The 23,728-nt window shown below is 48.2% G+C and overlaps 2 protein-coding genes across 3 annotated transcripts; one reads left to right on the top strand and one right to left on the bottom strand.

The window, feature by feature from the left end:
• Positions 1–777: 777 nt before the first annotated feature.
• Positions 778–14,195, bottom strand: DRAXIN (dorsal inhibitory axon guidance protein). The gene is made up of 7 exons (XM_049801107.1): positions 14,058–14,195; positions 6,801–7,282; positions 5,253–5,440; positions 4,602–4,713; positions 4,157–4,246; positions 3,821–3,910; positions 778–1,793 (listed from the first exon to the last, which is right to left on the bottom strand). Exons 2-7 carry the CDS (start codon positions 7,258–7,260, stop codon positions 1,681–1,683), a joined length of 1,053 nt encoding a protein of 350 aa, XP_049657064.1. The 5' UTR covers positions 7,261–7,282; positions 14,058–14,195; the 3' UTR covers positions 778–1,680.
• A 724-nt stretch (positions 14,196–14,919) lies between these two features.
• Positions 14,920–23,467, top strand: MAD2L2 (mitotic arrest deficient 2 like 2). Of its 2 annotated transcripts, none has more exons than XM_049807505.1 (9): positions 14,920–14,972; positions 17,448–17,499; positions 17,744–17,862; positions 18,405–18,476; positions 19,372–19,472; positions 19,593–19,687; positions 19,801–19,874; positions 22,068–22,160; positions 22,459–23,467. In XM_049807505.1, exons 2-9 carry the CDS (start codon positions 17,460–17,462, stop codon positions 22,498–22,500), a joined length of 636 nt encoding a protein of 211 aa, XP_049663462.1. In that variant the 5' UTR covers positions 14,920–14,972; positions 17,448–17,459; the 3' UTR covers positions 22,501–23,467. The 2 variants fall into 2 exon arrangements, with proteins under 2 accessions (XP_049663462.1, XP_049663452.1); XM_049807495.1 differs by lacking the exon at positions 14,920–14,972 and adding an exon at positions 14,992–15,023.
• Positions 23,468–23,728: the final 261 nt, after the last annotated feature.

Raw genomic sequence — 23,728 nt, 5'->3', positions numbered from 1 at the left:
TGTAAGCAGAAATCTAAATAGCTACATCCAACCAAGAGGTAGGTTTTTGCGTAAGTGCTCCTTTACAAATTCCTCCTTCAGTGTGCCTCCTAGCAGTGCAGGTGTATGCGGGTCAGAACTAATGTTGTATTCATAGCATATCTCTGTAGTCATGACTGGGCACTCATCACATTAGAGTATGTTAGCAGCATTTGAGCAAATACACAATGCAGAATGACACTACAACAGAAACAGGAGTGCAAAATGGAGAATCGCCTACCTAAACGGAACCCAGGGAATTTAGGGAAGCAGTATAAAGAGGATTCCAAGCGCAGCACCATGATTAATATTTGTATTCCTACAAAAAGTGCCATACATCTCCAGGTTCTTGAATGTAAAAGGCTTCAGAGCTGTCTCCCACCAGAAGCCAGGGTATTGGGGTGTTAGCAGTAGAAAAGAACATCTTCACCAACTAACACTACTTCTGTTCAACGCAGGTAGCCTGTGTTGTTCCAATATATCACTGATGTCAGTAACTAAGTAGTAATATAAAGTTTTAAACATCTGGATGGTTACACCAGGCAGAAACTGTCTGTTAGCTGCAATTTGAGTGAGGATATGGGGAAACTTGGATCCCCAATTTGGGTAGAGAAATTTTTCTACCAAGTGGCATAATTGCTCCGTGTGATTACCTGAAGTCATCAGTGCTACCTGCTGGCCAGCTCCCTTATAGGCCTTTCTGGCTCCTGCCACATCCTTAGGTGCAGTCAAAGAAGCAGAAGAGTTGCACAAAGGATATCTATCATGTCTTTATTTACATATCATGGAAACACACATGCAACATGTCACAGGATTTACTACAATGGAACAGCCTGTCCCTATCTCCTGTTACCAAAAACCTTATTTTTGGCTCACTAGGAAAACTAACACTTCCCCAGAAAGCTCCTAAAAATAATCATTAAAAATAACAGACTTGGCAGGATAACTAAATGAGTGAGAGCTGCAGGCTGGGATGTCTTGCCGCATCCTTGCGGAAAACAGGTGGTTCTCTGGAAGCAAGAAAGGAAGAAAGGTGTGGGACTGGATGGTCCCAAAGAAGACAGGTAGGAAGTGGTAGTGTATAACAGCTAGGGAATATCTGTCTGTAGCAGTGAACAAGGGAGAGAGCAAGAGCTCTGTCAGAGGGTCCCCTCTCACCTAGGCAGCCAGCTTCCTTGCTGATCTGTTTTCATCTTTGATTCCACCTGGAGGCTACAAGCTTCCTATCCTCTAGGAACCTCTGATGCTTAAGAAGGATCTACCTTTCTTCTCAAGCAATAGTTAAGGCATAAAGTTTAAGCTCATAACCCCTTTGACCTGAAGGATCTTTCATATATTGCCTCTGTTGAGAGGATGATATGAAACTGCAGAGCCTTTTCCTGGAGGACCATCAGAATGTTAGTCATGATCACCTCTTACTAACTGGGAGAGGACCCAGCTCAATGGCAGAAATGCGGTGCAGGAAGGGAGGGGGAATGCAGTCCTGGCATGGAAAAGGCTGAGGCCACTCCATAATTAACATGAGCTTCAGTCTTATATGAACCTGGCATGTTCAGAGCCTGCAGCTTCAGTCATTTTCTTGACTTTTTCCTCTAATTCCTATTGCTAGGTATAAACAGTTTGACCCCAGCTCCTGACCATCCAGGCAGGAGTCCCACCCTGCTAAATGTTGATGAATGATCCCTGCTCTCCGTTGGCTGATTCGGGCTCCACACAACGCCCTTTTCTCCGGGTCACTCTTCGGTTCCGGTGGAATTTGGCATAACAGCGTAGCCCTATGGAAAAGACATACATAAGTGAGCAGGAGAGACCAGGGCTCACTACAGCAGTAACATCAAACAATTAGCTCTTGGCCTCAGTTCATGACAGAGCCTGCTGCAGTGGGGACAGTCCCAGGGCTGGGAAGCCTGGGCAGTGTCAAATGAGGTGGCAGAGAAATGCCTCACATAGGCAGGGCATATTGCTTTCTGGGCCCTGCTATGCTGTTTGGCTCACTGTTCTGGTTTGGGATTCATTGGCTCAGGCAGAAGGTTTCACTGGCTTCTTGAAATACCGATGAATTATCCTGATTATTTCTGGTGATTTTATGGAAGCCCTGCTTGGTTTCCCCCTATTACTTCCCATTACTGTCTAAGTGATCTCTCCATTGGGAAATTACTGTAGACTTAATGTGCAGCAGCAATGGCTAGGGAGCTCCCCTTGCTATTTATTTCCCTGAAGCTTCAGGAGAGGAGGGAAGAGACTTTGAAATGTTATTACTGGGAGGTCTGATCCAAAGCTCACTGTTGATCTCCTTCAGTTTCTCCGTTTTGGATTCTTGAAGTGCAGGGTCCGAAGGAAGCTATTTGATATAGTGTTGGTGAATACTAAGGGGGGAAAAAGGCATTTTATCTGTAAAAAACATGAGTACATATTCTCCCATGGCAGCGGAAGGCAATAGGAGCCTCTGGTCAAGGTAACTCATCGGTTTCTGGCATGGATAGATTTATCTTTTGGTGTCTGTTGTCTGACCTTGTTACACCAGAATGCGTAGCTAGTTGGGCCAGACAGGGTACAAAAATCACAAAAGCCCTCATCTTCAGTGGCCCAGGATCTGGTCATTGGGGTTGGTAGGAGCTGATTTTATCATCCTAGAAACTGCAACTCTCTTTACTTCCAGAGCAGGCAGCAGATAGCAACAGTGCCAGCACCCCCAGAGTGGGGGAGGCTGAGGATTTACAGCTTTTATAATGAGACAGCCCATAAACTGTCCTTGAGTACTTGTACACGGGAGACCCGGCCAATGTCACAGGTCACTGAGCAGCCTTCTGGAGTGCATGTCCCTGGGCTATGTTGAGACTGGCTACCTTGAAGTTGGGTTTCTGCCCCTCATTACCAATCCCCCCAGGGCAGTCTGGCCTCCTAGAAGGAGAGCACACAAGATCAGAGCTCTGCCCTTATCTAAGCATCTTGTCTATCTTATCTGGACCCTACATCTCTGGGGATCTTTTTAATGCTAGAGAGGATGCACATTTGGCATCAACGTATAACTAGCTTAAGTAAAAAGCAGGGCTGGGGGCAGCCCTCATTAGGCTTGCAGAAACACTTTTGTAGGCTAATCTATCAGAGCACTGTCTCTGATGAGGACCTTCAAGTGTTACACGACACACCCAAGGTGAAGACTATCATTTAACATTGCAACTCGAGGAAAGCAGTCTGTTTAACTGGGTAAAAAGTAGGTGAATGACCTGGTCAAAGTCACTAGGTACCTAACACAGGTCACAAAACTTGGCAACCAGAGTTTTGTTCTGGCAGACAAGACCCAGTGCCTGGAGCTGATCTTGAACATGTTGAGACTAGAAAGAAGAGTGCCTTTCAACATCTTCATAACACAACTGTCTATTAAGGGCTGCTGTGGATTCTTCAGAAAGAGTTTTAAGAAACAAAAGTCTGTGTCCAGACCACACCTACTAAATTGCTACAAGTTCAGTTGAAATTAACTCAGGAAAGCCATATTAGGCATAAGGTCATGTAAAACAAAGGTAGTAGTCTGTTTTTACAACCTGTGGTACTTGAAAGCACCACTGAAGTATCAGTATATCATGGCTTCTTCTGTTAGGTTTGTAGATATCAGGATTTTTGCTTTTAAGAAGGAAAGCAAGATGTCCTAGATGACTCAATGGTCACATTGCGAGCCAGTGGCAGGGAAAGGCTACGAGCAGCAGAGCTTGGCTCCTATTTTCACATACAAAACCACTATTCCAAGTCAACACAGCAAACTATGAAGCCAGCTGGAAGGAGGAGAGCAAAGAGCTGAACTCACCTTCAGTGCACATACAGTCATCATAACATTTGTTGTTAAGGCCCCGATTGTGTGGTTTGCAGAGGTGTTCACGCAAGTCACAGCAAGAGCCTGCAACACAGGAACAGGGGTCAGCACAGCTCATTTATTGCCTTCCCTTGCAGGGCTACCGACACCCGTGACAGCTCCATGGTACAGACATCATCTGTTCCCATAACACGCCTAGAGAGTCTCTGCACTTTCCTCTGCATATTACTTTCTGTCAGCATCAGAAATCAGGATACTTGTGTTAGAACCTGGGCTGGATTTCAAACAATCTCATGCTTGGAGAAGTGACTCCACCAAGCTGATCCTGACCTGGGAGGCAGTCAAGGTGGTGATCACATGGCTCTCCTTCAGCCGTCATGGTTTCATTTCCACTGTTGGGACTCTTACTGCGGCGTTTTTCTGTGGAAAAAACCAGATGCTAATAGAAAATTTCATGCTAGTGGTTTTATTTTGGAGACTATATTGTTCCAGTGTAAAAACAGCCTCAGTCTTCAAGAGTTTGAAATCTAAACCTTCATAGTCCAATCTCCTCCCTATTTCTCAACCCTCCATCTATCATTTTTCCTCTGCCCTCAAATTATGTGTCCAAAATGAGAAACATTCTGAAACTGAGCACAAAACACAATCAGCATTATGCTTTTTCTCTCTTTCGCCACCACTATGATCTCTCATCCTTCGGCACATCTGTGAACACTAACCATGTGACAAGCCTTACGGAATGACTTTTGGCAAAGAGGACATGGAGGTTTAGCACCTTTCTTTTTGGCAGATGGCCACATTTCTGGTTTGAGATCCTCATAATCTGTCCAGTCAAAGAGTGCCATATCTAGGGTGGGCATCACATCCCCGTCTTGCCTGAGGCGGGCCTGCAAACCACAAGAAACCAAAGATACAACACATTATGCTTCTGTAGTAACACTGAAGTCTTTGCAATTTTTCCCGGTGCTTTTAGACCTTAAAAAGACTTTATGATCCCCCACCCTTGTCTTGTCCACTGGGGATTCTTGGCATCTCATTTTTCAAAAGGGAGTAGCTTTCCCTTGCTGCAGCTGAAGTCAAGAGGGAAGTTTCCACTGCTTCTGTGCGAGGACAAGAGGCGAGCAAGGAGCATTAGGACATGCTGCCTCTCCAGACAAGTGCTCCTACTCCCTCTCTGGTCCTCGAAGCTGAATAAAGATGGCTAGCTAAGGGAGAGGTAGGGCAGGGAAGAGAAGCAACTAAAGGAAGTGTTTATGAAGAAGAGGCGTTTAGATGTCTCCAAGACAGAGAGCTGCTTTTGAGGGAGGGCTTTGGTGTTAAGCAAGCACTTACATCTAACTGGGGGGGGAATGGGGGGGGAGGAAACTGGACCTTATCTAGCCGAGATTTCTGTCTGCATCAGTGCAGTTACCAGCTGCCTGCTTACCTGTGACCGTGGTGATGTGGCTGGAAGAACAGGAGGCTCTTCTGTGGAAACAGCTAGTTCCAATGCAGTGATGAGAAGCATGGTGGGAGTCAGACTTGTAGCTTCCTCTGCCTGGAGGTTTTGAAACTGTTCTTCAAAGCTTTCAGGTTTCTTGTACAGGGAACTTGGCCCAGCATCAGGAGTCTTCCCTGTGGAGGGCAACAGGTACGGTAGCATTAGCTTTCTCTTCCCTTTTCTTTTTGTGTGCCATAGATTTGAGTCAAAGGAATTCAGATTTAATCCAGCCACTGGCCAGTGTTCTACCACTCTGAGCTGCTGTTTAGAACAGTGTAAAAGAGAGTCATGTACTATTAAATTAAAACGATAGATCAGGTAGAGAGTATATGCATTTCGGTTTTTACACATTTAAGTCATACATAATCACACCTTCTTAAAGATATGTCTCTCTTGCTTAGAAGTAAAGGATTTTGTCTTCTAGTCTCAAGAGTACAAAGTGTACCTGTTTAACCATTTTTAAACCAATGGATTAAGCTGCTGCAAATACCTGTGAACACATTCTTATTTGATTTTAGTAGTGGGTTATTTCAGTTTAGGTCAAGTCAGGACCTACCTAACTTGAAATAAGAAAATCTTCACAGCCTGATCCCTGCTTTTCCTAAGTATTAATTTAAATACAACCTTAAGTTAAACCAAAGAAACAAGGCCTGTTTTGTAGTCTCCAAATATTGCTTCAAACCAGCTTTGTTGCATACTCTTCTATATTGCTTAACATGAGTTATTTAGTCAGACCCCTGAGAAAACAACAGAGCTCTTTTTACTGATGCAGGGAGGAGTGATAGCTGGAACTCAGGGATACTGACACCCAGCTTGTCAAATAATGTAGATTGACACAAACTGCCTGGCTTTAATAGGACTAAAGATTACCACACTGAGCATATCATACCACAGAGACACACACCCACAACTTGACCTGCAAAGGAAAGCAGTCCCAGTCAAAAACAAGCAACATGTTAAAGGAATTAGTGCAATTTCACATATGCAAAATTTATGGGTTTTTTTAGTTCAGCATAAACATAGAAGAATACAGGCTCTGATGAGAAGAAACTGATCTTCAAGTGAAGTAGGAGTTTTGTATTATTTCTGGTCTACTTGTATTAGTTCTGGTCATATTTCAAAGTCAGTGGAGAGATTGAGCATAGCTTGGACATGTTTGTTCATAAATGGAACCATTTGCTAAAGCAGCAAAAAAACCAAAGCAGCCCACCCCAAAACAACCCCTCAAGTCGTAGGAATTTTCAGAGCTCCCCCTATAAGGCAAACCAGGTCATTTTCACAAACTTTCAGCCAGCAGTAAAAATCTCTGGTTCTGGATTTCCCCTTTTTTCTTGTGCCTCTTTTGTTTGGCAGATTTGTCCCCAGAGCAGGCACATATCCCACACCCTCCACACGCCCATGTGGCTCAACCACAGCTGCATCGTCTTGCCCTCATACAAGTGACACTCATTTCTAGTGACCCAACAGCCTCAGGTTCCCTTGGAGCTCAAATACCTCTGTGGTGCTTCAGCCTGTCCCTGCGGCTGTGTCGCCGATGCTCTCGGTTCTGCTTCTTTCCTCTCTCAGACCCAGGGGACTGGTTCTCCCTTTCAGGATATGGGAACTCAAAACCCAGGAACACATCTTTATTCTGTTTCAGGGCTGCTGGCTGCCCCTCTGCCACCAGCTCTTCCACAGCTGGAGCTCCGCTATCCATTCTGAGGGTCTCTTCCCCAGCTGGCTGCCCTCTAGAAGGCATGGCATGGACCCTCTCCTTCTTGGCCAAGCCATGCTTGTGGTGATGCCCACTTCTGGACTGCTGCAGCCACATCTCTTGGTTTTGAAGATGGTTGTTGTTCTCTGGGACATTTTTGAGCTTTGTGCCAGGGTCCAGGGAGACTGCGAGACTGATGTCAGTAAGAACCAGCACACACAGGAAAAGGAAAGGAGAGAAGAAGGTGGAAGAAGTTGCCATAATCCTGGGTCCTCTGCCTCACCTACAATTAAAAAAAAAAAAAAAAAAAGGAAAGGAGAGAAGAAGGTGGAAGAAGTTGCCATAATCCTGGGTCCTCTGCCTCACCTACAATTAAAAAAAAAAAGGCGGGGGGGGTGGGGGTGGGGGGGTGGAAATAAGCAACCGACTTCTACAACCTGTAAAGGCAAGCAAGATTCAGACCTAGGACACTTAGATGAAAACAGTTATGGTGTCCAGAGGTGGAGTTTTTCCCTCCCTGGTTACCTCCTCCTCTCCCAGCCCTGGTTACAGCAGCTGAGACACACGTGCAGGGCCTGCAGGGCTGAGAGGTCCCAGTTTCATGTGCAAATGAGGGCCATCAATCAGTAGGACATTTCCCTTTGATTCCTTACTAGCCCCCCTACCCTCCCATTCACAGCCTACCATCTGAGGGGCTGGGGAGGCTGGCTCCTGCAGGCCACAGCTCCTGAACCGCCTGCACAGCACCAGCTGTCCGGCTAGGGCTGTTTGCTGCCAGGTTGGCATCCTGGGCCTGGCTGGCACTGGCCCCTCCTCACAGCTGGTTTCCTCGCAATGAAGATGTCAAGATGAACAGAACTGGAGGCAGATGGTGGCCTCGCAGGACCAGCAACAGCCCTGAGCAGCTCAAGACAGAGACATGCACATGCACACACATACTGCTTCAGGGTGGCTGAAACTGGTCAAGGGAAGAAAAAAACACTGGAAATTTTGTGCTGATACCTCACAGCATAGCAGAGAAAGAAATCTTCTGCTGTCAGCAGAGCAGAGGATGCTGATCTAAAGAACAAGGAGGCAGACTGAGTTTTCTCTAGGTTGTCCCGCTTTCCCTCCTTGACCCTGCACAGGTCACTTCACCTCACCCCACCAGGTAGGGCTGTCACTGAGAGGGTAACTTAAGTCCAAAGACCACTGAGACCGAGTCCCTCAGTACAGTGGCTGCAGACTATTCTCATTCATTCTGTTTCACTGTAATATTTTTGAGGGTCTTCCTTCATCCCTGTGTTTGTGTTATATGACGTGGCTTTGGGACATTGCACGAGTCAGATATTTCTCTAATTAAGTCTTTCTCCCCTGTCCTTTCCCACAAAAAGGGGAAAGGGTTTTTCAGCATTTCCAGTGTAGCCTTTAACTTTCGGCAGCTTTCTCAGACTGTCCCTCTCAATCTGGGCAGCATGATTAAAGCCAGAGTTCCCCGTGACACTGACTGTCAGAAAACCAGGCCCATGCTTACATTTAAGAAATACTGTCACACAGTTGCAGCCACAGCTCTTCACTCAACTTCCTCCCCATCTTTCCTGCACCCCAGGACCCAGTTGCACCTGATCTCCCACTGCCTGTTCACCAGGTGAACCACTTTGCTGCATAATTACAATGCCTTGTACTCCCTCCTCCAGGTGCTTTGCTGCTTGACCAGCCATTGTCACCTCTGAAAGGCAGCAGGTAACATCCTTTGAGGCCAATCTCAGTGCCTTTTTGTGGAGCTGAAAGGAGACACCCAAACAATAGCCTTGGCTCTTCCTTGCCTCTTTTCTTTCAACCTGTAAGGCAGATGCAGAGTGTTTCAAGTTAGTGGAACCTCTCTCATCATAGCAGCCCCAGCCTCATAAAGCATTTGGAAAGCTTAGAGGGAGATGTCTTCGTCCTCTCAACTGAAAAGCCTGCTTACTTGTTCACCAGCTGATTCTGCCTTTCCAAGATTCACCTCTGTTATTGCTCAGAGCCTGGGAGCAAATTTTCAGTTCAGACCTCCCCTGGAAAGAGGTAGGCAGCACAGGGACCTTCCCTTTAATGCAGTGTCTGAAAAGCAGGTCTTTCTACTGGCCAGAAAGGACAACAAACTGCTACTTGAGGACTGATTTAGGAGGTGCTGGGTAGCTCATTTGCTGAAGGCATAACACTATGAAATAGTATTTTATTGGCAGCTACCTGGGACAAAGGAAAAACCAGACTGACGGCTAAATTTGTTAACAAAGCACTTGAAGTCCTGCTTCAAAACCAATGGAACAAATAGCAACCAAGCAAAACCCAAGCTCTGTAGCCACGGTCTTTGTTCTTCCTTAGGATTTTCTCTTTAAGAACTAGAGCAAACCAGCTGGATCAAGGCATCTCTCAGAACAACTCAAAGAGCTAGAAACAGCATCTTACCTTTTCATCTGTAGGCAAAACACCAAGAGAGAACAAGTGCAAAGCGAATGTGAGGCAGGTGTCCCCAATCTCACTCACACAGACACGAGCCCTTTTGATGGTGAACCTGACAGACACGCTAGCTGCAGATTCTGGTTTTCAGCAGGAGCTAGAAAGCAGCTAAATGCTACAGGGCAGTCAAACAGAAGGTCTGCCTCAAAGTGTAGGGGGCATTTATTTAAGCTACCCAGCTCTCTTGTTGGCATGACACAGGTTGAAAGCGCAGCTAGAGCACATGGGTCACCTCATCTCCGCGCTGGCTGAGAGGGCAGGCTAACATGCTGTGTTACTGTGTCTCTGGGGATCTTGCGTTAATAATGCAGGTAAATACCTGCACTGCACTGTTGTCAGGGGACTTCTGAGCTGTTTGCCAAACCAAAACAGCGCATGCAAGTTGTGGTACCTTGGCTTAATACAACACTGCTGTGCTAGAGGCACAGAAGTCCCAGCCTTCTCTTAACCGCTTGTTTCCATGCCCTAGTCTATCTTTAACTTCAGAAACCTTTTCCTACCGCCTCCGTTTTTCTTACCCTACAGAAGCTGTAAAATTCACACTTCCAGAAGGCAGCTAGATAACACAACAGCATCCCTAGTTCTCCTCAGTGCTCAGGCTCCTCAGTGTCTGAGCACCAAAGTAAACTCCACCCTCTCCTCTGTCAGGACCACAGTCCACAAAAGACCATGCTACTGGCAGGCCCAGTGATGTAGGTGACAGCAATGTTCTCACGGTGCTGATGCACCTTTTCTGCCAAGGGTGAAATTCTGTCCTGAGATATATGCTAGGCAGAAAGAAGTCTGTCCTTGTAAGGAGACACCTTTCCTAAATTGCTCTAAAACAATCACACATACTGCAGCAAGCCTAGAATTCATCCTCTTCTTAGAGTTCATATATTAATAAAAGAAATAGCTGAAGTACTTGCCAACTTAAGCTGCCCCTGTAGCTCTTCACAACACCAGACCTACATCGTCCTTGCTCCACCCAATGCCTTGCACTTCCTTTATAGACCCTAAGGATTACGAGCCACCTGCCTCTTGAGGTACCAAATCTGCCTACTAACAAGAAAATGTGTAAAGCAAAGATAAGGCCTTAGAGCTACCCAGGGTGCAGGCTCAGGGCTGATGAGTGAGTTGCAGCGCTGTCTCAGCCACTATTTCTGATCCATTTTGGGTTAGTAGCGGATGGTCACAATCCTGTAAGAGAAATTAGCGGGGGGCGGGGGGTTTGCATCTTGGGTAACTTTCCCTGTGGCCAGGCTCTTTCTCTAGACTCACTGATACAATTGCTATTACTCTGCTCTCTCCTTGTAATCCTGCAAGGCAGCCGTGGACTGAGAAGGTACACAGAAAGTCAGGCATGTTTTCCCCCCTATAAATACAGTTATGTCACCTTGGCTCTGAAACTGCCCCTGCTACAGTTTTGTATTTGACAAAGCAGGAACATCAGATCATCTATGTTCATTCACGTATCTCACTTAAAACATGATACCTGACAGTCCTAGCTTTAACTTTTCACGTATGTTCTTCATGTCACAGCCAAGAGGAGAAAACCTCTTGAACCAGGAAACAAGAGAATATCAAGATCCTTTATCACTCCAGACCACAAATGAAGCAGTTTGTATGCTCGAGGGCTGAACCAAGCTAGACCCAAGTACGTACGCTGGGCCAGATTTCTCTTTGGCTCTGATAAGCTCAGACTTTGGCAGGCGTGCATAAAGATTTCCTGGACTCCAGACAATCCCAAGCTGCAGCAATAGACAAAGTGTATGTGTATCTACATGGGTGTTGTGTGTATGTGCATGTGTGGCAGGGATGATAGACAATATACCCAGCTTCGAGTGCCAGGGTCCCTGCAAATAAGAAGCCATAGGGTGATGGATGGGCTTGGGAAGGCCTGGAGCAGAATGGACGGGGTAGGCTCTATGGTAGCTGACATGCAGAGAGCTGGCTGGAGCCAGGAGGATGGCATTGTGCAGATAAATGAGATTTCACTTCCCTGCTGGGTCTCTTTCCATCTGTTTTTCTGTTTCTGGAGGCAAATGCTGGGAAGCTTCATAAACAATCTGCCAAGAGAACTTCCCATTTCAAAGGACTCCTCTCTCCCAGCTTTCTAGGGTCCTCAAAAGCAGACAGGTAATCTTATATGCACCCTTCTCCTTTCCTTCCCAGGGAAAAGTAATAACACTTTTCTTCTCTCCAACATTTCTTGCACACTCACTTTGTAAATAATTTTTTTTGCTGCTGGCCCAGACATCCTTGGGACAACGAAGCAGCAGAGTCCCCTGCTCACAGATCTCCAGCCCTTTTGGGTCAGAGAGCTTCAGAGCTCCCTGAATGAGCTTCAGAGAGAGCTTTCCCTCTTTTCTTAGGTTTCCTGAATCTGTTGTCAACTTTCCTCAGTACCTTGCCTTTCATATTTATCTGACTCCACAGTTTCCTTGTCCCTCATGACTGTGTTTGGTGTGAGATTTCCGCTCTGCAGATATTTAGGCTAGGCCACTTGAATCCCGCCAACCACCCTTTGAAACATCTGCTTTCCTTTGCCTGTGTTGTTTTCTCTCACTTTCTGCCATCACCAAATGGCACTCCACTGCGGAAAGGGCCAAATTCACTAATGCGCTAATTGCACTAGTTGCACAAGAGACAGGACACAGAGATTCAGGCTTGCAGGGTGTTGAGTAGTAGCTGTAGCTGCCCCTGTACCTCCACAAAGAATCTCCCTGGGGCAACTCACGTCCAGTGACCACTTGAAATGTGACTCACTCAACATTAGTTGAAGGGCTGGAACTGGGACTCTGGTTTTGCTGACCCGTTGGTCCAGGCAATCCCTTCCCCTCACCCATCAGCTCTGGCTGACAGCCTGTGCTCTGCCTTCCTAGCCACGGAGGACAGAAGTGGCTTGTTCACAAAGCATGGCCCAGGAAATACCCTCTCTCCTGCAGCCCAGACTCACAAGCTGGCAGTTTTGTACTTGTCACCAAGTCACTGCTAAGCTCCAGCACCCTGATTCTGACGAAGGCCGGACACCTTGCAAAGCCTTTAAGTCACTATGCGCCTCTCACCTTCAGCCACAGCCATGCTACCCCTTTCTCCTGTGCCTACCCTGGTCTGCACAGAGAGCTTCACTGCCCTCAGCATCAGTGCACGAGCAGGGAGGGTGCAGCGCCAACATCCTCCGGGGACAGAGCAGCCTAGCAAGTCACCGTATTGAAGTGGAAGAGGGGCACATGAATGAATATGCAGTACCCGCTGCTCTGCTTCCCTCTGGGGCTTCACGGAGTGGCTGACGCAGCCTTCATAGGCGACCTGCTATCAAACAGACTCTACTTTACCCAATAATGAGATTAAAATAGCAATGAGCCTGAGATTAGCATCCAAGATATAGTCGCTTGCTGTCAGCACAGCAGAGAAGACTCTCCAGTTTAATGCACAATGCCTAGTGACAAATGAGACACAATCAATAGCAAAGGTCATTGCTCACCCGGCTGGAAAGCACCAGCCAGTGTGACAGGGAAGAACAGGGGCAGATTTGGCCTGATCTTCGCTGGGGGGAGAAGTGGATGTGTCCCAACTGGCAGAACAGTTAGGCTGTGCTTTCAACATTTTTCCTTGCGTGTCATTCTCACTTTGAACCAAAACATGTAGGATTAATGCCTCCTTCTGCAAGGGAGAGGAGATGGGAATACAAAACCATTTCCATTAAACCCTCCGGTTCATGGAAGACTTCAGGTGTGAATTGGATAAATGTCACTTAAATTCTACATGATGAATTACTAGCTGTAATAAGTCATTAACTGATGCCAAACTGATTTAATTCAGAAACGAGATCTCACTTTCATCAACAGAGGAAGAGCAGAGAATAACCCACGGGTACTCAGGGACTCGCTGCACGGCAGCGCACGGCTCTGCAAACACAATGACTCGGTGGGAGAAGCTTCCTTCACCCCTCGACCACTCTCCACGGCAGCTCTGGCTCGGAGCCGGCACGTACCCCCGGGGTGCTCAGCAGCTGCCTGCGAGAGGGCCGATGCCTCCGTCCGAGGCGACTTTGCTTGCAGGGAAGGGGAGAGCCATCTCGGGAGAGAGCTTGCAGTAGCCCCTGAAGTGGCAAAGACTTGCAGCAGGGCGGTGGGGCGCAAACCCCAAAAGCCCGCACTGCACACCCCTGCTAGGTGCACGGCGCTGCGCGTCGCGCTGAGGGCGAGCCGGGAGGCAGAACGGCGGCGGGGGAGCCTGGAGCCCGCTCCCCGGCACGGGTGACAATAGGGCTGCCTGAAGGCACCGCGCACCGGCGCTGTCCGAGCTCCGTGCTCGGTTCCCACCACCGAACCGTGCCGCCGCGACCCGAGGCACCGCGCATCGCCGGCGTCCCGGCAGCGGCAGTCTAGAGGCGGCGGGACCGGGGGGGTTCCCCGTCGCCCCCGGCCTTTGTCTCCTCCGGGGCGCACGGAAAGTAGGAAGGTGCCCCCCACTCCTCCCCGATCCCTGCGAAAGCAAAGGGAAATCGGCTCGGGGGAGCATGCACCCCCGGCCACCCCCGCGGCCCGGCCCCGGGCTGGGTGCGAGGTGAGCGCGATGCGGGCAGCGCTGCCTACCTGTCCGCAGCTCCTCGGTCTGGGCTGAGCCCGGCAGGCAGGGCAGGGCAGGGCAGGGCAGGGCAGCGGCTGTGCATGCAGCGGGAGGGGAGGCAGGGGGGTGTTCAAACCCGAGAGGAGGAGGAGGAGGAGGAGGAGGAGGAGGAGGAGGAGGAGACAGGGGGAAGGCAGTGGGGGAATGTGGAAAGGAACTGGGGACGCCGGGAATCCCCGGGGACTGGGGTGCATGGTGCGGGGGGGAGGTGGGGCTGGGAGGGGCGGAGGGGCTCAGGGTGTGCTGGGCCCGGGAGGGTGCAGAGGGTGCTGTAGGGGGGTGCAAGGGGCTCATGATGCGGGGGTGCCCGGTGCGGAGGAGGAGGGGTACCCACGGGAGCGCAGGGTGCGGGGCGGGTGGCAGGAGCAGTCCCTGCCCTGTTCCTGCCCGGGGCAGACAAAGGACGGAGACAAAGGCGGGGCGGCCCGGCCCCGGTGGGGTAGGGTAGGGTGGGGTGGGGTGTGGTGGCGACCGGGCCCCCGCTCACCTGCACGGCGGGGCGGGCACGGCGCTCCCGCTCTCCCGCAGGGGCTCCCCCGCGTTAGGGTAACGGCGTGGGAAACGGGACCGGGGTGCCCCATTCCCTGCACCGAGCACCCAGCCCCGCTGCAAGGGAAGGCGCTGCGGCGCTGGAGCGGGGGGCGGGAGGGCGGCCGGGAGCCCGCAGTGGGGGCGGCTGCGGGGGACGGCGGGGACGGGAGACGGCGGGGACGGGGACCGGCTCCCCCCGCCCGGTCCCCGGCCCCGGCCCCGCGCCCGCTCCTCCCGCCGCCGGAGGGCGCTCGGTCCGCCCACCGCCCTGACGTCACACGCCCGCGCCGCCGCCCGGCCACCCGCGCTGGGCGCCGCGCGTGTGCGGCGGTGACGGTCAGCGGGGGCCGGTACGGGGCGGGCGGGGGGCACCGGGGGTCTCCGCCGGGCGGGCCGAGGCGGTAAGGGGCACCGGGGGGGGGGGGGGGGGGTCCTTCGCGGCTCGGGGGGGCGGTGCCGGTCACTGGGGGTCCCCTGGGCGGGCGCCCGGGTTGGCAGTGGGGGGATGCAGGGCTGCGCTGAGGGGGCTCTGCGGGGTCGGGAGCCCCGTTTCGGAAGGGAGCGGGGGTGAGCGGCTGGCAGCACGGGCTCAGAAATGCGGGCAGGGAGAGCGAAGTAAGGGCAGTGCGTGTCTGCCGAGGAGCGGTGGGAGCCGGGCACCCCGGGGGGTACCCAGCCCTGTCCCGAAAGCCGCGGTCTGTCCTTCCGTCTGTCCGGGCGCTAGGGAAACCGGCGTGTGAGACGGTGAAGGAGCACCCGGAGAGTCTCCTTTCTCTCCTCCGGAGCCGTGAAGCGGGCAGGGCGCAGCGCAAGCTGATGCGGGAGGCCTGTGCTCCTTATTCTGGGCTGGCGCGGGAGCCCGTGTAATCGACGTGGGTACCTTGGGAGATGACGGATTGCAAACTGCGTGATATCTCTGCCTCCTTTGCTTCCTTTTTCTTCTGAAATTCCTTCAGTAAGGGATTGCTAGCATCCAGAAAGCAGCATGAAGGAAGTGCAGGCTTTCCCTCAGTGCTGTCTGTTATACTGGGGAGATGGGACGAGTTTTTCTGGAAACTGACCTCCTAGACGCAGGACAGCGAATTCAAATGAATAGAGGAAAGGCTAGTAACTGCAGCATTGCTCCAGTCGGTTGCTCCAAAACCTGAATCTGAGGGAGTATTAAATATGTGATTCTTAGGCATACCCTTATGACTGCATTGAAGGGTGGATCTCTGGGGATGCGCTTGCCTCTCTGGGGCTTCTGTTTAAGAAGGCGTGGTGTTTAGGTGAGGATGCGAACCTAAACCTCTAAAACCCACAGATTCTTAAGGCTACTTCGATACAGATCTTTTGTACAAATTTGAGAGTCAAATTTTGGCGGGGGTGCTAGAGAGATGCTCAAGTATCTTAGTGTTATTTATTGTGGCAGATCACTAATATTCCAGAAGTCTTTGTATACAATGGTAAGATTCTGATTTAAAAAGAAAGAGTAGAGTAGCTACCTATTTTGTGAAGGTCGAAGTAATTCTTTGTAGGTCTGAAAAACATGGTTTGTTGCAGCTGAAGCAGCTTGAAAGTCAGTGGCTAAACAACGGATTGGAATGACTGTGGCTTATCAGAGGTCTGTGTAAGGCAGCTGTGTTACTGATGGAGCTAAGGTGCTCCTGGAGATGTTTAAAGACATACACAGTTTATGAACAACGGCGCTGCTGTTAGTGGTTAGAGTTTGCATGCGTGCAAAGAGTATGGATAAAATAATGAAACGAATTAAAATTTGTGATAGAAGATTATGTACGCTGTAGCTTAAAACATGTAAGACACAGCCTCCGCTATGTAAGGAAAGCTGTTGGAAAGTTGAACCTCAGCGTCTGCTGTTTGATTGTTGGCACACGGTATTCAATTTGGCACAATAATGTGCTGCCCTTTATAATTGTCACAAATTTCAGGCTCCCCAGGGAAGCGGTCATGGCACTGAGCCTGTCGGAGTTCAAGGAGCGTCTGGCTGATGCTCTTAGTCATATGGATTAGATAGTCTTGTGAGGAACAGGGAGTTGGACTCCGTGATCCTTATGGGTCCCTTCCAACTTGAGATATTCCATGATTCTGTGTGACAAATTCCATGTTAACTTAATTCTGCAGTTGTGCAGGGTTTGGTTTCCTTGGGACTCTGAAGCTGTTGGTAGCGGACAGCAGATGTACCTGTGTTGCGTAGAGCCAATGAAAGATGCAAAGCCTAGCCTGAACAAGCAATGTTTCATGGTGGTGGTGTGAAAATAAACCCATAAAACAGAGCAGTTCTCGTGTTACAGTAAGATGTAGGGGTTAGAAAAGGGGTATGTTCTAGTATGTTACGAGAACACTTGTGTGGCTTTAAAAAAAACTAGCGTTCCTTGTGCTACTAAAAAGTGATTGTCTAGGAATCAGGAATTCTCCAGTCCTAGCAAAATGCATCAAAAAGGGAGGGAGACAGTGAAGAACTGTGAACTGGACAGATTTTCACTTTTTTAATTTAAATAAGGCCCAATTAAAAAAAAAGCAAGAATTAAATTATGAGTAATCTATCAATCTGAGGTGTGAGCCAGAACACGGCAATGATACTGTCTTTGGTTTTTGTACTACTGGTGATTTCTGGTGACTTCTTGTTGGTTATGGAGGGTGCTTAAACCTTTCACGGTGGGCCCTGTGGATTTGTTATGGCAGTGTTCATATGCTTGTGACTAAGCACCGAGGACAGTTGTTGGGTCTGAGCTCAGCAGCACGAGGGAAGTGGATGGCTCCGTGAGCTGACTGTATTAATAATACAGGAGCCAGAGGATAAACATTCTTTTTGTGATTACTTCCAGGTTCTGGGAAAGATGACCACTCTCACACGGCAGGACCTTAACTTTGGGCAAGGTAACGTGTTGTGCTAAGCTGCAAACTGCTATGCTTGCAAGGGTTCTTGTTGGCACATGAGCTTGTGGGATTGTTGTTGGAGAGTTGCTCTATCCCTAAACTTCCTGCAGCTAAGGGGAAGCAGGTAAAATTTATGCAGGGAAAAATACCTTAAAAAAATTCCTATAAGTATATGCTATTGCTCTGCATGCTCCGCCCCCCCCCCCCCCCCCCTACTTCAGCATCCTTTACTTTTGTTTTTCAGTTGTTGCGGATGTTCTTTCAGAATTTCTGGAAGTGGCTGTTCACCTTATCTTATATGTCAGAGAAGTTTACCCTATTGGGATCTTTCAGAAGAGGAAAAAATACAATGTACCTGTCCAGGTAGGAGATTTTCCTGGAAGCTGACAGCCACACGGACAAGCAAAATAGCAGGGATCAGTCAACACTCATCACAACTAAATAACTTCCAGAGTTTGTTTTAACGTGCAAACTCATTTTTGAGAACTTAGTTCCTGTCAAAAGGGAAAACAGCCCTGTAGCTGAGGATACAGCAGTTCTCATGGAACAAGCAGATCATGGACAACAGTAGTAGAAGGCTTCCCCAGCTATGTACAGTAAGGTAACATGAAAGCATGCTTCCTAGGAAGTAGAGATGGTTGGAATATACTATTCCCAATATGCTATTGTGGGTATATATTCCCAATATACTACAACTGTGTGGGTACAGTGATCTGCCTCAGCTAATTAACCCTTCCATGAAAAAATTACTGGTTTGAATTGGCAACTTAATGGTGAAAAATGCTATTTGAAGCATGACTCAAGTGCCTTGTAACACACTTGTGCTTCTGTTTAAGTCTTCCCATTTAGCATTGTACTGGTTCACATCAGAACACAGCTCTGACTATTCGCTGTATTTGCTACAGATGTCCTGCCACCCAGAGCTGAATCAATACATCCAGGACACACTGCACTGCGTAAAGCCACTGCTCGAGAAGGTAAGATCATATCGGGGACCTTGGCAAAATACTGCAAGTGGTTTTGATAGAAAGGAAGAGAAAGTAAATACTGTCTTAGTTGCAAAATTTATTTACAATTTTTCCATATACAATAAACTAGCTGATAAAGTTCCTAACAAAAATAACATCCATAACTTTCCTTGCAGTTAAGGCCCTGCCTTGCTGCTGATCATAGATGCAACTAAATGCCAAATACATGGACATGAGGATATACATCTGTATATTTTCAGTTATATCATCCTACATGGTAACTTAATGTTCTGCTCTTGACTACATTTCAGTTTAAGCACCTATTTGGCAGAATAGTTTAAAAGCTTTGATGTAAGCCAGCAAGCAAAGGTAGTTTTGAACTCTAGATTTTGTAAGAGAAAGGTGTGACCATATGAAATGTTTCAGATTGCAGGCAGATTTTGCATTTTCTGCTCTTTACAGACAACCTTAATGCACTTTTAGAGAACGGAAATAGGTCAGTTTTATGTTGCGGTAATACAAAGCTGCTATATTTGGCCAACAGTCTAAGCATATCTTAACTTCCTCATCATTGTACATTCCCGAGTGATGTCATGAGACAGCTTCACATTTTTCCCCCTTTGTTCCAGAACAGTATCTGGAGAAATGTACTATTTAGTGCACTTATCTCCCTAGGCCTTAGCAATAAGCTATTGGTTAAACATCTAGCAAGAAATGGCTTTGCAAAAGCATTTTTTCTGATCGGTGAGAATAATCTGACAGTGCTCAAGCTTTGGATAAGTGCTACTGCTGTGAGACGCAACAAATAAGCATACTCCCACTTCACCAGAAGTATGTGATGCACACTGTTCGGGAGAAGACAGCTTGTTCTAAGGCAGGGATTTTTCTATCTTTGTTCTTGCAGAATGATGTGGAGAAAGTTGTAGTTGTAATCCTGGATAAAGAGCACCACCCTGTGGAGAGATTTGTCTTTGAGATCACCCAGCCACCTCTTCTTTCCATTAGGTAAAGTTTCCATTACTTTTTGCCCGTGGCATCCAACACCTGCCTCTGCAGAAGTGTTCTGGAAGCAGCTCCAGGCCCCAGCACTTTGCATGCCAGTAACAACTGTTGTCTCCTCAACAGTTCAGAGTCCCTGCTGTCCCATGTGGAGCAGTTACTGCGTGCCTTCATCCTGAAAATCAGCGTGTGTGATGCTGTGCTTGACAATAATCCCCCAGGTAAACGTGTCCATACAGCCTCATAGCATGGCATTGCTTGCCTTCAGCCAACAGGTAGTGTCTGATCCTCTGTTAGTTGTCCCCTGATCCAGAGCCTACCGTTTCTCTTGCAGGTTGTACCTTCACCGTTCTGGTTCACACACGGGAGGCTGCCACACGGAACATGGAAAAGATCCAGGTGATAAAGGTGAGTGATATATTTGGCTACCTGTGGTGGGTTGACCCTGGCTGAGCACCAGGTGCCCACCAAAGCTCTTCTATCACTACCCCCCCTTCAGCTGGACAGGGGAGAGAAAATGTGACAAAGGGCTCGTGGGTTGAGATAAGGACAGGAGAGATTACTCACCAATTACCATCATGGGCAAAACAGACTCTACTTGGGGAAAATTAAGTCAATTTATTACCTATCAACCAGAGTAGGGTAATGAGAAATAAAAGCAAATCTCAAAACACCTTCCCCTCCACTCCTCCCTTCTTCCCAGGCACAACTTCACTCTCAGATTCTCTACCTCCTCCCCCACCAGTGCAGAGGGACGGGGACTGGGGTTATAATCAGTTCAGCACGTGTTATTTCTGCCACTTCATCCTCCTCAGGGGGAGGACTCATCGCACTCTTTCCCTGCTCCAGTATGGGGTCCCTCCCAGGGGAGACAGTCCTCCACAAACTTCTCCACTGTTCGTCCTTCCCACGGGCTGCAGTTCTTCACAAACTGCTCCAGCGTGGGTCTCTTCCATGGCTTGCAGTCCTTCAGGAGCACACTGCTCCAGTGTGGGCTTCCCATGGGGTCAAAAGTCCTGCCAGAAAACCTGCTCTGTGGGCTCCTCTCTCCACAGATCTGCAGGTCTTGCCAGGAGCCTGCTCCAGCATGGGCTTCCCATGGGGTCACAGCCTCCTTCGGGCACCCACCTGCTCCAGCGTGGGGTCCTCCCCAGACTCCGGGTGGATATCTCCTCCACCATGGACCTCCATGGGCTGCAGGGGGACAGGACAGCCTGCTTCACTATGGTCTTCCCCATGGGCTGCGGGGGAATCTCTGCTCCGGCGCCTGGAGCACCTCTTCCACCTCCTTCACCGACCTGGGGGTCTGCAGGGTTGTTTCTCTCACATGTTCTCGCTCCTCTCTTTGGCTGCCGTTTCTGTGCCTGCTGCAACTTTTTTCCCTTCTTAAATATGTTATCACAGAGGCGCTACCACCACCACTGATGGGCTCGGCCTTGGCTGGCAGCAGGTCCGTCTTAGAGCCGGCTGGCGTTGGCTCTGTCAGACACAGGGGAAACTTCCAGCAGCTTCTCACAGAAGCCACCCCTGTAACTCCCATCCGCTACCAAAACCTTGCCACTCAAACCAAATACGCTACCTGATGATGAGAAAGCTACAGAGCAAAGTCTGGAAATTACAGAGTTTTGGCATCTCTAAGGTTAAGGCCGCTAGATATTTTGAACACATATGTTAACTTCATATGATGCACTTCACAACTTTGGTTTGAATGTGTTAAAATGGTTTACACTAGCACGGTGACTAAGCACACTCACCACACACCAGCCACAATTGCAGACAATAGCTACTTCAATGCCTGAATTAGATTGTAACAATACTTACTGCATAATGCCTGCTCAATCACTTAAAAGTACTCTGATATACAGAAGAAGTACTTGAATTTAATCAACAACAAAGCCCTTATTCCACCTCCACTATGTGTGGATGGCTGATTCTTTATAAACAGTAAGGAAGACTTAAAACTGAAGTAACTAGTGGATGTTGGGTGCACAAATACATTTTATCTTGCAGGAAAGTTATGTGCAGATCACTTTAAAACAAGAACTTTTTTTAAGAACCCTTGCTTAGGTACAGGGAAACTTTCTCCCCTCCTCCCCGAGCCAAGTTATTCTGGGCGTTACAAGGCACAATAAATAAAGCTAGTGAAGTATAAAGTTGTTTCAGAATGGAAGTCTGCTCTGTATTGCTTGGTAACGTAAACTGGTAGTATAGTAGGCCAACCTTTCAGCTTGCAAAGCAGGACAGAAATCCATGCCCTGAGCATTTTGGAGTTGCAATTAAATGCTGGTGTAATGAACAGAACATGCTAGCTCAGGACAGTTAAAAGTGTATCTTTTAAGGAAGTGAGATGTCACCTTTGGAATAAGTGGGTTAACATTATGGTTTGATGCTGCAACTGAAGGTAATTATGCCGAGTCTCAGGGCCAAGTGTGCAAGTGTTAAGTTTTGCTGTTATGAAAGGTTTGAGTTACCCATTTCTTCCTTCAGCCACTCGATCTCTCTCATTCAGTTAATGCTGACTTAGTGCTGAGAAAGAGAACTCACCTTACGGAATCTGCCAGGCTCTCTGCAAATAAAACGCCTATGTATTCTTGCCCCTAGGATTTCCCATGGATCCTTGCTGATGAACAAGATGTGCACATGCATGATCCTCGGCTCATCCCCCTGAAAACTATGACATCTGATATCTTAAAGGTGAGCAGAGCATTCTGGCCCAAGCAGTGGCTGAAAACTGCATGTCGTTCTAAACTTTATCTACTCTGATGCCAGCTCTGCAGTTTTCTGTAGGGTAACAATTTTAATACTGCCGAGCAGTAGCTTAGTCTTGCAGATGCCTGTGCCTGTAATCAAAACGGGACAAGACTCCTCATAATAAAATAGGAAACCTGGTTATGGGGGAACATACAGACTCTTCCTATTTAGCCTGTTGCAGACTTTTTGCATTCACCTACCTGCATATCAAATGGAACCGATGCTTGTTTCTCTCTTCCAGATGCAGCTATATGTAGAAGAGCGAGCCCACAAAGGCACCTGATTTCAAATCTTCCTTGCCTTCAAACCTCATCTGATCTTCCAGTGGAATAAGGTGTCTCACAAACCATACCTTGATAACCGTCTCTTCAGCTGGCCTTCTGGGTGAATGTAGAGCAGCTGCTGCCTCTTTATTTCAAGTGCTCTTACCACTGTATATAAAACTGACTTGGAATGTGGAGCCAGAGCCTGTTCCCATGTACACTCATGTGTGAGAGTGAGTATAGGTTTTGTTACAGCGAATCCCTAGGGGCAGGATATAGGCAACTGCAGTATGCAGCCAGTGCTTTGTACCAATCCAGTTCTCACCTTAATAGGGCATCGCCATTGCTCATGGGTAGTGATATACAGCAATCTGTTACATGCTCCGCTAGAGCGATGGACTCATACTAAGGGTGAGTGAGGCCTTATGTAGTGTCTGTCCACTGTGACTGTCCCAAGTAGTCTTCAATAAATATTAAGTTTTACCCCTGTTGAACTAGGCTGAGTTCTGTCCAAACCAGCCTCCCCCCTTAAGTGAGGAAGTATTTTTATTTTGTATGGAGCTTTGTATTTTATGTTGAGCTTCCACCACTTTTCCATACCTTTTCTGGAACATATGTGGAATCTGTCAATTCCTATGAGAGGCTATACAACCTTGATCTCTTCCCTTTCCATGGGAGAGCTTTCACCTATAAGTGGCATTAGCAAGGTGGAATTCATCTGTCCAGCAAGGACATTTGCCAATGTCCTACTCCTAACAGAGAGCAGACAAGGGAAACCATTGTTAACCCTACACCTATCAAAGGAGCTGGAAGAAGGTCTTAGTATTGGCTCTGTGCATACAGAGGTAGAAGACATGGTTCTTGGTATTTAAGCTGAGGTTGTTAGTCAGACAATTTGATAAGACAGCCAGTATAGTACCTCCCTGCTTCCTCCAAGGAAAAAGTGCGAGAATACTATAGATTGAGGTTGTGCACTGCTTTAACATTTTATGTAGGGTTAAACTGTTCAGTACAAACCAAGTACTTTGGTAGTACAAAGGTAATATGGAAAAAGCCCATCACAATCAAAAGGCACTTATGTTGTAAGGTAGCCACCTTAATGGATTTCTTATCTCCTCCTGCTCTAGCTGTTTATTCAAACAATGACGGGCTGTATTTGGACAGGGAAGGCATGTAGCATTTTGGTCATATAAACTTACAGAAACAGTAAGGAATTAAGTACCAGTGACACGGCATTTATGAAAAAGG

The sequence above is a fragment of the Accipiter gentilis genome, chromosome 1 (genome assembly GCF_929443795.1).
Source record: "Accipiter gentilis chromosome 1, bAccGen1.1, whole genome shotgun sequence".
Lineage (NCBI taxonomy): Eukaryota > Metazoa > Chordata > Aves > Accipitriformes > Accipitridae > Astur > Astur gentilis.
Note: the sequence above shows the minus strand (reverse complement) of the source record. Positions and strands in the feature narration are given on the sequence as shown.